Below are 16,191 nucleotides of genomic sequence, written 5' to 3'. Positions count from 1 at the left end.
TATTTTTGCACCGCGGAACGTTTCTCACTGGATGAGTTCGGCGGACCGATTATACTGGAGCACCAACTAGCGTTCATTACTTCAGACTACAAACCACAGTGAACATGAACGAAGAAGCTGATGAAACCGCTTTGGTTGGCCCCTTGGATGGGAAATTTCAGTCATTATTCAATGGTATACTAAAAATCCATATGAAAAAATAACTGTTCTCAGGTCAAATATTTATATGCGATTAAAATGTTTGATGTATTAGCACTTTTAAACTTGCTGGATTTTACAAGGCAAATAAATTAAGTTAAAACTTAGTTCCATGGCCCCATTTGTCTTTGTAAGGAGATGTTCTATTTTGTCTTTATTATTTTGTCAGAATGCACCAGAATGCTTAGTTTGTACGTGAAAATCACAAAAATCTACTGGGGGAGGATGCCCCCAGAGCCCCCTACAGGGGTTTGATTTACAAACTTTGCGCCCCCCCTAATACAAAATTCACCAGCCGCCACTGCATGTGACACACAACGCCATCTATGCCCTCTAGGATCTGCTGCATGCGTTTCTGAAAATGTTCTGTTGCTGATGAGATGCCAAAACATAGACAATCATAGCAGTACCGTCCGAACGGAGTGATGAACATGGTCAGCAGAGAAGATTCCTTGGAGAGTGGAATTTGCCAAAATCCTGAGTTGGCATCTAGTTGTGAGAAAACTTTGGCCCCGATGAGCTGTCCAAGAGTGTTCTCCACAGAGGGAAGTTGATGTCTCTCTCTCTCTACTGACTTATTCAGCTCTGTGAGGTCAGTGCAAATCCTCACAGCTTCTCGTGCGCGTTTAGGAACGACCACCATGGGCGCACACCATGCTGTGGGCTGCTCCACTTTTGAGATGACACCTTGCTGCTCCATGCGATTTAGCTCCCTTTTGACTTTGGGAAGGAGGGGAAGTGAGACTCGTCTTGGTGTTGAAACTGCAAAAGGCTTTGCATCTTTCTTGAGTACGATGGTGTACTCACCCCCCATTTTTCCGAGTCCAGAGAAGAGCTTTGGGAATTCTTCACCACCTCGCTTGTGTCCAGGCTGACGTTGTCCAGCCTGACGACCAGCTGCAGCTCTGTGGCGGCTGCTCGGCTTAGCAGTGGTGTCCTCATCCCATCCACAACATACACAGTCTCTTTCTTGGTTTTATTTCTCTTTTTAAGAGTGGCTTTGAACTTGCCCATCACTTTTAGAGGGTTTCCGGAGACTGATATAACATATATCAACTTAAAGCAATGTCATCGCTAGTTCGGCAATACTACATACCCGATGTAATCAGTATATATATCTTTTTTACAACCCTATTTTAACATATATGTTTGAAAACCGAAAAACTACAAATATCACGTGACTTGGTATCAAGCCACATGTCGCAGCTCAAGGGATTTGTAGTTTCTACAATGATTAGTGATTTCCTTGAATAGGAGGTTATAAATAATAAAATGAATACATAGACGGGGGTTTAAGGGTGTGGGAAACACATTTCTGTGACCAGAATTTAAGTATATAATTGTCAAGTGGGTGAAAAAATATGTTTACCATTTTGAACAGCGCCCCCACTTTCTGTCTATATCCACTAGGTATAGTCACACAGCTGAGTTCATAAGCTTTCTAGAACACTTTGTCCTATGTCTTTAGCCCCTTTTGATGCAGAATTACAGCCCTTCAGAACTTCTCAGAAGTCAGGGTTCAAAGGTCAATAGTTAAAAGAAGGAGCCATTTACAATCCCCTAACTGACATATGCTATTCCCCAGGTTGAGACCTTTCCAATGATATCTTTATTATAGTCCTACAACAAAGTATGGATTTTCACATTTCATGGACACAGCTGTGCACAGGCTTAGATTCAGAGAGCCTTTTGCAGTCTCAGCCCATGAAATAAGCTTTTCATTTTATTTTTTTTTTAAATAACAATGAGAAAAATCATGTAAGGTAATCATATCTGACAGATTTACAACTGCCCTGCAATGGACTGGACTGGCGACCTGTCCAGGGTGTACCCCTGCCTCTCGCCCGATGACAGCTGGGATAGGTTCCAGCAGACCCCCGCGACCCTTAACAGGAATAACCAGGTATAGAAAATGAATGAATGAAGATTTACAACTGAATTAGTAATTTATATTGTATCTGCTCATTTGATTTTGCCAGTTAATTAATTCCACCAGACATCTTGAACCTGTATGAAAACTGACATCACAACAGCTATTTGTCAAGGGACTTTGAGTAAATCAGTTACACATACCGTTGTTATGACGTCCAATAGGTCATTTCTGACATCTGTGTGTTTCAATGAAAAAACAGCATCTCAAAAAAACACTAATGAGGATATGCTACAAGGGCATTCCTTGATTTCAGAATATTGTAACTTCTATCCTCACCTATAGTGGAACTACAGATTCACGGCTTATGCCTTTAACAATAAATGTTAATCAAAACTAAATCAATTCTGAGTAATTAACAAGCAATATAAGCACAAGAATTCAGCTGATGGGTAAGAATGTACTTCTCAATGACATGGGCTCGTCTTTTATGCTGGCTAAGCTACTGTAATGGGTGTGATTGGATGAAGTTGTCTGTTAACCCCTCACCCTTTTTTTAGTGAAAACAAACCTATTCAGGCTGCTAATTTATAAACTGTAAACAATCATGAAACTGAATTGAATGGAAATGAACACAGACAGAGACAGGTGGCAGGTATTTTATTTTACATTACCAGACATTAACATTTATCATTCATGTAGCCTGCCTCAGATCAAGCAAAATAGATCATAAAGCAGTTATATCAAAGAATATATAACTGATTTTCACTCTTGTCATCAATTAAATACCAGTCTGAATCAAACATTAAAACATAATTATTAAAAAGAAACATGTCTATACTTGAACATTTTTGATGACCACAGTATGGCACAATCCCCTGTCAGTCTCCATAACTGACATACAACACGGCAACAATAACAAACAATGCAACACAGCAACAACAACAAAATCAATATGACACCGTAACAGTCTCAAACTATTTATTGGCTATTTCAGGAAGTCAGCTTTGAATGTTGTCTTTTGGCTCCCAGGAGTTTTTCCACTTTGCCCCTAAGTTGGAGGGCTTGTTGTAATTTGTATAGTCTGGGGAAGTTGGAAAGTCCTGAATCAAGGAGTAAAGGATAAAACTAAACAGCTGAAACCTCAAGTAGAACAGACAGAAAATAACACTGACAGGAGCAAAATCCAAAGTGAGCGATTAATCTCATTTTGCAGATGCTTTATCATCTCATGATGTAAGCATGGTGAACAGTGTTGGGCACGTTACTTTTAAAAAGTAATTAGTTATAGTTATTAGTTACTACTCCTAAAAAGTAACTGAATTAGTGACTGAATTACTCCACTAAATAAAAGTAACTAATTACCAGAAAAAGTAACTATTGTGTTACTTTAAAAAAAAAATAAAAAATGTTTAAATACGTCTGAGAATTCAATTTTTTTCTTCCACCTTGAAAACGGCAGCTTTTGCTGCATACTGTCTGATCGCTTGTGTGATACTGCTATGTGCGTTTGTAAACAACAGCCGCTGACTCCCCCCCCACCCACCCACCCACCCCTTTTAATATTGTATCGCTAATATAAGCAATTAGGATTCTATCTCTAATATTCATAGTACAACATGGGAATGAGGAGATTGAGGACTTTTTGAAATTCTCTAATTCTTGTTCAAAAGTGTTGGACAAAAGCTTCAACTACAAGTAATATCGCAGCAACTACTACTATTACTACTACAACTAAAAGCCTCTGACAGATGCGTCACTTTGGATGTTATTGAAATAAAAACACTTATCTGCACTATACTCTCACATGTCTATTGTGAAAAAATACAAAGGGAATAAACAAAGGGCATTAACAATAAATATTGTTCATAGTTTCCTCTGCAGTTGAAGACTTTCTGATTGTTTGAGCGGCAAATCATGTTTTATATTGTCCCTTCATAATGTCTGCAAACAAAATAGTGTAAATGAATTCTAAATAGTTTTTAGTTGATCTGATACTCAGAGTTCAATTCAATTCAATTCAATTTTATTTATATAGCGTCAATAACAATACAAATCGTCTCAAGACGCTTTACAAAAACCCGGCCTGAAACCCCCAGAGCAAGCCTGAAGGCAACGGTGGCAAGGAAAAACTCCCTTTTAACAGGAAGAAACCTCGAGCAGAACCCAGCTCATATGGAGGGACCCATCTGCCTAAGGCCAGCCGGGTACAGACAGAAGAAAGAGAGAAGAGAACAGCAAAGAGAGAAGAGAAGAGAACAGCACGATAAACATACATCTGTCATAGATACACATATCTGACTAAAGCGTACATGTGGAATCTTATGATACAAACTGATGATGTTACATGACAGTTTGAAAATGTAAGAGTAATCATAGGCAGGTTGGAGAATTGTTCATTCAGGTAGGAGTGGATAACTGCAGGATTCCATGAAGACTGGGCAGGCTGATGAGACCACGACAACAGATGTAGTATAGAGCTCCACAGGAAACACACCACTCCAGGCCAGAGATACTCACAGAGTTCTGCTTTTTGACTGTGTTGTGAGTAACCCCAGTTATTGAAATGTGTGGTTTAACAGGATTCTTGACAGACAAGAAAGCAGACAGCAGACGTCAGCACTGTCAGCAGTTGGCGTGTTGTTTTGGGATTATTTGTGCCATCTTGTTGTTGGGCATCATAGTATTCTGTGTCTACCGTAAGTATGTGAAGAAAGCAATCCATATATGAACCTCCAACAGATCTTGAAGAAGTCATTTCTTCTGTAACAGAAATCTACATCAGCCTGTTGCTCGGGTTATTGGAAAGTTAGTTTTTGTAAATGAATTGACACAGTATTTAACATGGAAATGTTCTTTTTTGTTTTATTTTCTGTACAGTGTGAGCTATTATTTTATAGTCCACATACTGTATGTCTTTTGTAAAATGCACAATGCAGTAGTTTGAAAAATATTACACTAAATACTTAAGCCTGCTCATAGGTTTCTCAGCACTGAGTTTGCAAAGACAAAAATATGTCACTTGTAAGAACAGACAACATAAACAGGAAATAGCTAATGAACCAATCTGCATTATTACTTACTCTTAAACGGGTAAATTTCATTTAGCAGTTCCTTTATTATTTCACGACAACAACTGTAGCCCTTAAAAGAAAAGAAAATGACTCTACCTGACTGTATTGTTACAGAGAATAATGAAAACCTGAACCTCACTATGCAAATCAAGGAGCTGGAAATGGAGAAGAAAAACCTAACAGAACAAATTCACAACATGGAGACAACACTGAATGAGCTCAACGTCAGCCGAGCTCAGTGGAGCATTGATGCCTACTTCCCCAACAATAATAACGGTATGTTCACATCCCATCACTTGCAAAATAACTGATAATAATCTAAAACTCTGCAGTGACTGTTTATAAGTTGGTCTCTGCAGCAAGACAGTGTCAACCTTGTCAGGATGGCTGGGAATGTGAAACGCTGTTTACTTTCTTTTTTTTTTCTTTTTCCTAAGAAATTTGTCAATGACTACAGCTGGGGCAGCAAAGGAACCAATGGATACTGGATTGGCCTGAGAGCAGTAGATGAGAAATGGAAGTGGGTCAATGGAAGTGATCTGACTGATCTGAAGTAAGAGACACTTTTCTTCTTTTCGATCACAAAATCAGTCTGGATCTAACTGACATTTTTTCCCCTCAGCTCCTTCAACCAACAGCCTCAAAGCGGTCAGTGTGTAATTTCTGTCATGAACGTTGGATGGAAATCAGTGAGCTGTGCAGATAAGAACCGATGGATTTGTGAAAATAAGGCTTTATCTCTTTAAACTGCAGTTAAACTACAGTAGGTTACTAGGGTTAGTGGTTAGATCCCCAGAATATGCCACATGCTGAAGTGTCCATGAGCAAGACACTGAACCCCCAGTTGCTCCCAGTGTGTGGCACTGGTGTGTGAATGTGTGTGAGTGAATGGTTAGATGTGTCTGTGACTGTAAAGCTCTTTGAGTACCAATAGGTAGAAAATATATAAAATAATATAAAACAAGAATATTTACCATTTTAACATAATCACATGTAAGTAAATGAACTCAAAAGACTTCTACTGTACAATTTTATTTTTTCAGCAATAAATGATTAAAGACTTGTTATTATTAACAGAAATATCTCTGTATATAAGTGATGTAGCTGTTTGTGTTTGTACTTTGTGTTAAATGTTCTATTGTACAGTAGGTCCCATTTCTACACTGTTACTGCTGTGGTTCAGCAGAGGATGATGAGTCCTTGTTGTTAATGTTACTGGTCTGTTGTCTTAGAGTATCTGTATGGGACTGCTTCTGAATGGGACTGAGGCCTCTCTGTGTGGACTTCAAGTTCACATGTGTTTCTGCTGTAGGTCAGACCAATATGTTAGTCTGTATATTAACTGTATTTGAAACTGAAGATCAGTCCCTGTTCTTATCTGAGATAAGCTGCAGCATCACCAGTGTGTGTATGTATAATACAAATTGAAAACAGTGTTTCACATTTGCATGTTGCATTTACTCCTCCCACTACAAAATTCAATTCAGTTTTATTAATATAGCGTCAATAACAATACAAATTGTCTTGACGCTTTTCAAAATCCGTTCTGAAACCCAACCTGAAACCCCCAGGCAAGCCTATAGGTGACGGTGGCAACAAAAAAGCTCCCTTTTAACAGAAAGAACCTAGAGCAGAACCCAGCTCATATGGAGGGACCCATCTGACTAAGGCCAGCTGGGTAGAGACAGAAAAGAGAGAGAAGAGAGAGGATAGGAGGAACGAGATAAACATCCATCTGTCATAGATACATATATCTGACTAAAGTGTACATGTAGAATCTGATGATGATACAAATACAACATATAGCTGATGATGTTACATGACAGTTTGATAATGAATATAAATAAAGCTGTGACAGTGACAGCAGTTGTTCTATCACAGATGAGCTAGCTGCTATAGTTATTGAATATAAGAGGCATCGTAGGCAGGTTGGATTATTATGCACCTCTCACACTCTATTTTCAGGGTCTTAAAAGTAATCTGATAAATTATAGCAGTCATAAATGTAAATGTTGATAGTTTATAGATAATCATTTACAAGGCATTGGATATCACCAAATAATGAGTCCTTGTTATGTGTTGCCAGGACAGATCTCTTTAGTTTGTCTCCAAACTTTTTTCTTCCTGTTTAGACTTAGACAAAGGAATGTTTACCTCCTGGTGAGGTTTTTCTTTACCATGAAAAAGATCCTGTGATTGTCTACCATTGTTGTCTTCTGTGGACATCTAGGCCTTTAACCTAGAAGTCAGACAGAACTTTTCCCATGCCTGGCCAAAGATCTGCCAGGTCTATCAGATGGGTAGCTTGGGTAGTCTTTGACCGATTTGGCTCTGATTGGTAGAAGGATTAATGTTAAGGTAGTTTTTTTTCTCTGTATGGTAATGAGTATATCCTAATAAGAGGTAACAGCACAGACAGTTTGACAAAGAACAGAGTGAAAGGCAGGACTATACATACACATGGGCAGAGCAAGATACAGGTGAAACTGGTTTGAATCTGATATTGATCAACTGCTAGATGCCAGTTACTTCCATCCAAAAGCAGAAGTTGGTCATTGGAGCTGTGACAGAGGAACCAAGCACTGTTCAACTTTAGTTACAGCTTTAATTACAGCAGCACTTCTCTGTCTGCAAGCCTGAAGACGGTGGCGATGGCAGAGGAGATTAACTACGCTTCAGTCGTATTCAAATCCAAAGAACAATTAAAAGGTAAGTTAAAATTTTAAACTACTGCGTATCAAAAAAGCTGCTCAAAAAAAGAATCTGACTATATGATACAGATCAGCAACAACATAATTAGTTGTATTTTTTATGTGATCACCTGTACTGTAAATCTTTTTCTTGTACTAGTATTTGATTCAGTAATAATGAACAGGAAAACAAAAAGTGCGCGTCAAAAGTTAGATGTTGAGTTAACTAACCCAGAACTGCACTGATAAATTTAAAATCTCTGTGTTAATAATGATTCACTGTAAATGACAAGAGAAGCCAAACTTAGTTACACTGTTTGCTTACTTTGAAAAAAGCCCACTTACAGTTGCCTTTGAATGATGTTTGACTTCAACCACTTTAACTAAAACTGACTCTGTTTCAAAATGTAAAATGATGACAACCATGAAATGTTGTAATTAGGATTCTATCACTAATATTTACAGTACAACAGGAGCTGTACAAGCATAACAAATAGTTACGCTCTTATCCTCAAACTTCCAACGTATTGGATTTAAAATACATCTGCTACATTCCCTTGCCACTTCTTTATTGGTTGAGAAGGTCTCTGATCGACAGATGTTAAATTACAACATTTTTTAACACAGGTTTGGATGTACACATTCTATAAAAGGTGAAACCCACACCTCTGCCAAATCTGATAACTGTGTTTTCCCCTCTATTTTGGAATGATGTATGGGTTAAAAAGCTATTTCCTCTTTTTACAACTCCTCCCTGACTTGGTCTATATGTGAAACCGGATAATGTGTTGTGAGATGGAGCTTCTCTGTAAAAGACACACTTTACCCTCTCTATTCTATGAGCCAGCATTTATGAGAAATAACCATCATCTTTGGTTTTAATGCCCTGTGTGTGTGGGTGTACAGAACGCCATACTGGGAAAATACTGAATGAGCTATGAAGTAGTACCACTGTGGGATCAATAAAGGAGTATCTTATATTATCCTATCCAAGATACAGAACTTTGTCAGTGTCATACAAAAAGTGTAAAACAGTCATTTGAAGGTTCTTGTTATTTCACCACTATACACTAATTAACATTTAAACCTTTCAGTTAAAAGGGACGAGCAAACTGTGTACGATGAAGTGAAGATTCAAAATAAAGAAACAGTACAAACTCTTGACACAAATGGTAAGTAAAGAGCCGTGAACATTGTCCCTAATTCTGGAAGTACCGTGGTAGCTGTTATCATTACTAAGCTGATACCATTAAATAGGAAGTAGTTTACATGAGTTATACTCACATCCTGAGAAAAGCTCTAATGCTGCATTCACTTGTCACTTGTTTACGCCTTGAAGACGGTCTCTGACCAATCCATTTTGCATAGGTTTGAATGTACAGATTCCTTTATTCACCTCAAATGAATCTGACAACTGGGGATTTCCTTCTATTTATGAATAGCTTACTGGATGAAAAAAAAAAAAATTCTTCTTTTACATTTCCGATTTACTCAAGCCACCGCGGCTGGAGATTGAGCAATGTATGAAGTAACACAAAACCAGTCTGATCTGCTATTTGTGCGAAAATATCTTGTCACGTCACACATATTTAATATACTAAATTTTGTCAGCCTCATGCATGACAGAAAAACAAACAGAATAGAATAAAAAGTTCTTTATGTTGATTAACCACAATACACTGATGAACATTTAAACCTTTCAGCTAACACGGATGAGCAAACTGTGTATGATGAAGTCAAGGTGCAAAATAAAGAAACAGTACAAACTCCTGACACAAAGGGTAAGTAAAGAGCGGCGAATATTGTCCCTGATTCTGGAAGTACCGTGGTAGCTGTTATCATTACTGAGCTGATACCATTAAATAGGAAGTAGTTTACATGAGTTACACTCAGCCTTGTTAACTAGATGCTTGGAGTAGGCGTTTACAAATGCTGTGGTCCATCACTGTTACTCCCTCCAGACAATAGATATGTCTATTTAGAGATGGCTGTCTGATTCAATACAATATAGGTATCATCAGAAGGGTACTGACATTCAGAGCAGGCAAACCTTAATTTAGAACTCACTCACTGAAACTGGTTACCTGTCAAGAAAAGACATCACAAGAACAGTTGTAATGCTGCATTCACTTGTCACTTGTTTACGCCTTGAAGACGGTCTCTGACCAATCCATTTTGCATAGGTTTGAATGTACAGATTCCTTTATTCACCTCAAATAAATCTGATAACTGGGGATTTCCTTCAATTTTTGAATAGCTTACTGGATGAAAAAAAAATAATAATAATAATTCTTCTTTTACATTTCCGATTTACTCAAGCCACCCCAGCTAGAAATTGAGCAATGTATGAAGTTGAACACAAAACCAGTCAGATCTGCTATTTGTGCGAAAATATCTTGTCACATCACACATATTTAATATACTAAATTTTGTCAGCCTCATGCATGACAAAAAAAAAAAAATAGAATGGAATAAAAAGTTCTTTATGTTGATTAACCACAATACACTGATGAACATTTAAACCTTTCAGCTAACACGGACGAGCAAACTGTGTACGATGAAGTCAAGGTGCAAAATAAAGCAACAGTACAAACTCCTGACACAAATGGTAAGTAAAGAGCTGTGAACATTTTCAGCAATATCACAAGAGCTTTTTTTTTTTTACTGTTATCATTGTTAGCCTACTACCATTAAACAGGAACTAATTTACAATAGTTCCCCTCTGCTTTGCCTTGCAATGTGAGTGTGTATAGTTAGCATTTGCCAGTGTTGGGGTTCTTCATCATTACCCACACCAAGCAATAGATATAACAGAGATACTTATTTATAATTCATTACTGCCACATGATTCCTTAGATCATAGGTATTAGAAGGGTTCAGGTATTCTAAGTTGGGAAACATTAAGTGGCTTGGGTAAGCAGGCTTAAAAAGATCACCAGCTCAGTGCATCTCTTATTTCAGACGTGGAACAGATCATGTTTCTGCATGAAAGTAAAGATCTTTAGATTCATTTTAGTCACTTGTGTCACGTGTGACAGACATGTCATTGTGGAGATTAGTTCATTTGAAGCATTCATCTGGATTGTATTCTGACATCAACATATAATAAAAGTAATAATTACATTTACTAGTTGATTTTTATAGTCCCAGTGTTTAAACTTCCTTTTTGTATTTCCAACTGTGATGTGTGTAACGTCTCCTAAATGAAATGTATTGTTTAGCAGGACTCTTGATGGACAAGAAAGCAGACAGCAGACGTTATCAGCAGCTGAAATGTTGCTTGGGGACTCTTTGTGTTATTTTGCTGTTGGGCATTATAGGATTCTGTGTTTACTGTAAGTATGTGAAACAACCAATTCATACATGAACTTCTGACTTAGATGGGAGTCAAATCTTAAAGAGGTCATTTTATCTGTAAAAGCATGTAACACTAGTCAGTAATTGTTTAATTTATCAGCCAGTTTCTGTTTATTCATTTATGAATCTGGTATGTACAATGAAACACCCAAATCTTGGATTGGAAAGAAAAACGTAGGACATGTGTTGTGAATGTAATAATCAATAATAACAGTAATGACTTCTGTTCACATTGTTTCTAGTTTTTTAATGATCTTTTAGTGGTAACACATCCAACAAATGAACAGATTCTTATAACAAGTATCATCTGAGACATACTGTTGCAGGAAGTGACAGGATGAAGCATCGGCAAATTAGCTGCCGCAGAATTAGAATAATCTGGGGAAGTTGGAGAATCCTGAATCAAGGAGTAAAGGATTTGGGTTTCTTCATGAGATTTAACTGAGGAACTACAGTGGTGGCCTAAAACTAAACAGCTGAAACCTCAAGTAGAACAGACAGAAAATAACTTTGGCAAGAGCAAAATCAAAAGTGAACCATTAATCTCATTTTGCAGATGCTTTATCATCTCATGATGTAAGCATGGTGAACCAGTTAAAAGACAACCAACGGACCCTACTGGCTGCCAACCTCAACCTGACAAACCTCAACAATAAACTCAGCTCAGACTATGAAAACCTGACCAGGGACCACAGCAACCTGACAGCCAGGTTTGACAACCTGACACAAGCCTATACTGTTGCGGAGAGAAAGATCAAAAGCCTGAATGATGAAAACCTGAAGCTCACTATGCAAAACGAGGAGCTGGAAATGGAGAAGGAAAACCTAACAGAACAAATTCACAACATGGAGAGAACACTGAATGAGCTCAACATCAGCCGAGCTCAGTGGAGCATTGATGCCTACTGTCGCAAAGATAACGGTATGTTCACATCCCATCACTTGCAAAATAACTGATAATAATCTAAAACTCTGCAGTGACTGTTTATAAATTGGTCTCTGTTGTTGCAGCAAGACAGTGTCAACCTTGTCAGAAAGACTGGCTATACAACCAGTCCAGTTGCTATGCCATTAATGATCATCAGCCTGCTGGTCGGAAAACCTGGGAAGGTGCTCGAGAAGATTGCAGAGGAAAGATTTCAGATTTGGTTGTTGTAGATAATGATGCTGAAAAGGTAACAACAACTATTATGAGATGAAAATGTATTCTCTCCAGATCTGAACACACTTTAAATATCTCTGATAACACTTTTCTTTTTACTTTCTTTCTTTTTCTTTTTCCTAAGAAATATGTCAATGACCACAGCTGGGGCAGTGAGGGAATCAATGGATACTGGATTGGCCTGAGAGCAGTAGATGAGAAATGGAAGTGGGTCGATGGAAGTGATCTGACTGATCTGAAGTAAGAGACACTTTTCTTCTTTTCGATCACAAAATCAGTCTGGATCTAACTGACATTTTTTCCCCTCAGCTTCTTCAAACTACAGCCTCCTACCAACGGTCAGTGTGTAATTTCTGTCCTTAACAATGTATGGAAATCAGTGAGCTGTACAGCGAATAACCGATGGATCTGTGAAAAGAAGGCTTTATCTCTTTAAACCCTGTAATCAAACCACAGACGTTTACTGCATAGCATGTAAATAGAATTACATGTACGTATCCAACAAATTAAAACTAAATTTTTTCATCGATTTTTATTATTAACAGAATTTTTATTTTTTATTTTATTTTTTTTAGAGTAAAACTGCTGTTTGGGTTTGTTCTTTGTATCTGGAAAAAAAAAATAGACAGAGAAATGATAATTTAAGAATAAGATTTTTGTCAACAACTTAATTATTAATTATGAATAATGCTATAATTATTATTAAAACTCTTTAAGGTGAATGAAGCTGTTTGTTTGTGTTTCTGGTTTATGTCTCAACTAAAAGAGACACTCGCTGATAAAACATGTGTAAGCAATTAGACATTAGATTTGTGCAGCGAAGCTCCTGTTTGTCCAGCAGAGGGCGCTGCATCACTTCCAGAAAGTACTTGTACCTGATCTCAGTGTTTTCTATAAGTGTATGCATGTTTTAGTCCGTTGTGCTGAATAAAAGTGCTGCCACACATGTTGTCCTTGTTGAAATGTTCTTGTAAAATGTTAAAAGAAAATGTCAGTAAGCTTCATTTTAAATAAGGAGGAACAGCATTATTCAATGTACTGTGACTTGTTTAATCAGTGTGGTGACACTGCCTTTCTTTGTTTGTCATATTTGACAAACAAGACCAAAATGACCCAACGTTTAACTTAGTGTTGCTTTCAGTGTTTCATAAAGAGGAACACTGTATTTGACAGGCAGGTTTGGGTGGTGTCATATACAGCGTTTCTTTGCTTGTTTGTTCGTTATGTTTTGGGAGGCAAACAAAAATAGTGTTCATCTCACAGCAGGACAGGGCTGGATTGCACAAATTTCCATTGATTTGTTTATGGTAAACACAGACTGTGGAAGACAAGTGAAATGCAGCAGTGTGCATGCAGCAGAAACCAACAGGGTGTTAACACCCTAAAAAAAAAGCAATTCATCATTAGTGTCTAAAATAACACGGGAAGTAAAACCCACAAACTGACAAGACTGAGTCTTTATGTACGACTGCTGGGGGCATGATCAAGAGAAAAACACAGACAATGGCTTTCAGAAAACCAAATGTTTCTCTGTCTACAGGTAAGATACTTTCTGATTAAAACCTCACTTTTTGTGTATTTATTCCAAGTCTGCATGTACAAGTAACAACATGAGAACAAACTGGCAAAGTGAAAAGAGGATTTTGGAGATGCTTAAGTATTTATGGTTGATGTGTACAGTTTCAGGCAGACTTGGGGACGGCAACTATCTAAATCCAGCAGTGTACATGGTGGACAAAATGCCAGCGACTTCAGGTGTGTAATTAACACAAGTTACTTGACAGATTCTAAAAGTGAACCTTGGTTTTGTGAGGCATACTGTATTTCTGCTGACTATTTCAGATAAGAAGTGTTCCTCTTTCACTCGGGCTTTCCCACCGCTGGCAGCATGTTGGCTGACACTGTTAGCAATTACCGCCCTCCGTACCTTCTGTGAGTAACTCTGTGTAACTAAATATGTATATGTGTCTATCATGTTCTGCTGGAATGATTCTTTCAGGGTAAAATTGAATCTTTCTGACTTTTTTTTGTTGAAGTCAAAGTTATTTGTATTCATTAAATCTTCCTTTATGCTTGACACAACAGTTACCTTTGTAATTTCTGAAAACAATGCCAAGCTGATTGTGGAAAACCAAAACCTGATGACACAGATCCAAAACCTGACGACACAAAACCAAAACCTGACGACACAAAACCAAAACCTGATGACACAAAACAAAGACCTAACAGAACAAATCAAAAACATCAAGACAACATTTGGTGAGTTCAGTGTCGGTCGATGTCAACAGCCCTAATGGAAATAACCACACATTCAGAACTTTTTAACTGACAAACATAACTATATAATATGCGGTAACTTTATTTATTCGTTTTCTTCTGTTGTTGCAGCAAAGCAGTGCTCTTGTCTGACCGGTTGGCTACCCTTCCAGTTAAGCTGCTACGCGATCAATAACGCTGAGCCTCATGAACACAAAACCTGGGAGGAAGCTCGAGAAAACTGCAGAAAAAAGATTTCTGATTTGGCTATTGTGACTAATGAATCTGAAAAGGTAAGGAGGAAACAGAATTTCTCTGACATTGTGTAGGTCCAAACACACCTCAAGTATTTTGTCACTGCGTGTGCTTCAGTATTTCAGTGTCTCTGAACCCTTTATCTCTGTTGTCCTCAGAGATTTGTCAGTGATCACAGTTGGGGAAGTTCAGGAACTCGTGGATACTGGATTGGCTTGAGAGTTGAAGATGGGAAATGGAAGTGGGTTGATGGAAGTGAACTGACCGATAAGTAAGAGACACATTTCTTAACACCTAAAATCACAAAAGCTGTCAGCCTTGATCTAACTAACATTTTCCCACAGCCTCTGGACGCAACAGTCTCCTACCAATGGTCACTGTGCAATTTCTGTCAAAAACGAAGGATGGAAATCAGTAAGCTGTACAATCAAGAACCAATGGATCTGTGAAAAGATGCCTCTACATCTTTAAACCAGGGGGTCATCAAGTAGATTTGTCCAAGGGCCAAAATGTTTCTCAGCAGACACTGTGAGGGCCAGATGCTCTCATAAAATAGGATAAAATAAATATTGCATTCTTAGTATTATATTATTATTTAATATGTTTATTTTCCTTCCACATTTATGTGATTTTCTAGCCTTTGTCAGTGCTAACAGACTCATATTACCTGTACTGCAGCAAGCCACTAGGGGACGATCGCAATACTTGACAGCTGTCCAGCCAGATGTTTGTATTTATTTGTTCAATGCCACTTTAATTTGATGTAAAGAGTAACATTTCTAATAACTAAGGGCGCTGTCGCTTTTATTTTATTTATATATAGCTTCATCATCATTCCCCTTCCCCATTTTTTTGATATATTTGCTGATGTGCCACTCTTGCGTTTCCCTTGCTTCTCTGTTATGTTGACGGGAACTGTTATTGAGACGCCGCAATTGTGGGCTATTGTGTGTGCGGGGGGGCAAGCAAGGAGATTTGTAAAAACGACTTTAGATAAAATGAGCAGGTGCCACAATAAAAGAAATGTTAATTGTGAGCAACGAGTTCATCCTCATTTTGATTGAAGGCAGGCTATCAGAGGGCGTTTGTTTCATTTGATTTAATCAATGTAGGAACATGCTTTTTCCTCCTCCCTAGGCTATTCCTGACGTTCACTGCTGTAGAGACTAACTAAATGTAAAATATCGTCAACTTGCTCAACGATTACAGAATACGATGACTTCTGACTGATCAGTCCGCTGACCTAATGGAACATTTTACGTTATTGTCATTGTTTGTGCTGCATTGCTTGATCACTTGATAAAATGTTTCCTGGGTTGTTATCTTCAA

At 37.9% G+C, this 16,191-nt stretch overlaps 2 protein-coding genes across 5 annotated transcripts; both read left to right on the top strand.

The window, feature by feature from the left end:
* Positions 1 to 7,520: 7,520 nt before the first annotated feature.
* LOC311497161 (uncharacterized protein) lies at positions 7,521 to 13,073 on the top strand. 4 transcript variants are annotated; one of them, XM_084557333.1, is made up of 9 exons: positions 7,521 to 7,851; positions 8,927 to 9,004; positions 9,536 to 9,613; positions 10,363 to 10,440; positions 11,057 to 11,167; positions 11,746 to 12,111; positions 12,201 to 12,364; positions 12,476 to 12,591; positions 12,661 to 13,073. In XM_084557333.1, exons 1-9 carry the CDS (start codon positions 7,794 to 7,796, stop codon positions 12,785 to 12,787), a joined length of 1,176 nt encoding a protein of 391 aa, XP_084413459.1. In that variant the 5' UTR covers positions 7,521 to 7,793; the 3' UTR covers positions 12,788 to 13,073. The 4 variants fall into 4 exon arrangements, with proteins under 4 accessions (XP_084413459.1, XP_084413458.1, XP_084413461.1 ...); XM_084557332.1 differs by having other exon boundaries at positions 11,054 to 11,167; XM_084557335.1 differs by lacking the exon at positions 9,536 to 9,613.
* A 412-nt stretch (positions 13,074 to 13,485) lies between these two features.
* LOC311497162 (C-type lectin domain family 17, member A-like) lies at positions 13,486 to 15,696 on the top strand. Its single transcript, XM_084557336.1, has 5 exons — positions 13,486 to 14,283; positions 14,437 to 14,610; positions 14,740 to 14,900; positions 15,021 to 15,133; positions 15,207 to 15,696. Exons 2-5 carry the CDS (start codon positions 14,493 to 14,495, stop codon positions 15,331 to 15,333), a joined length of 519 nt encoding a protein of 172 aa, XP_084413462.1. The 5' UTR covers positions 13,486 to 14,283; positions 14,437 to 14,492; the 3' UTR covers positions 15,334 to 15,696.
* Positions 15,697 to 16,191: the final 495 nt, after the last annotated feature.

This window comes from Chelon labrosus (assembly GCF_963514085.1).
Source record: "Chelon labrosus genome assembly, chromosome: 12".
Lineage (NCBI taxonomy): Eukaryota > Metazoa > Chordata > Actinopteri > Mugiliformes > Mugilidae > Chelon > Chelon labrosus.
Note: the sequence above shows the minus strand (reverse complement) of the source record. Positions and strands in the feature narration are given on the sequence as shown.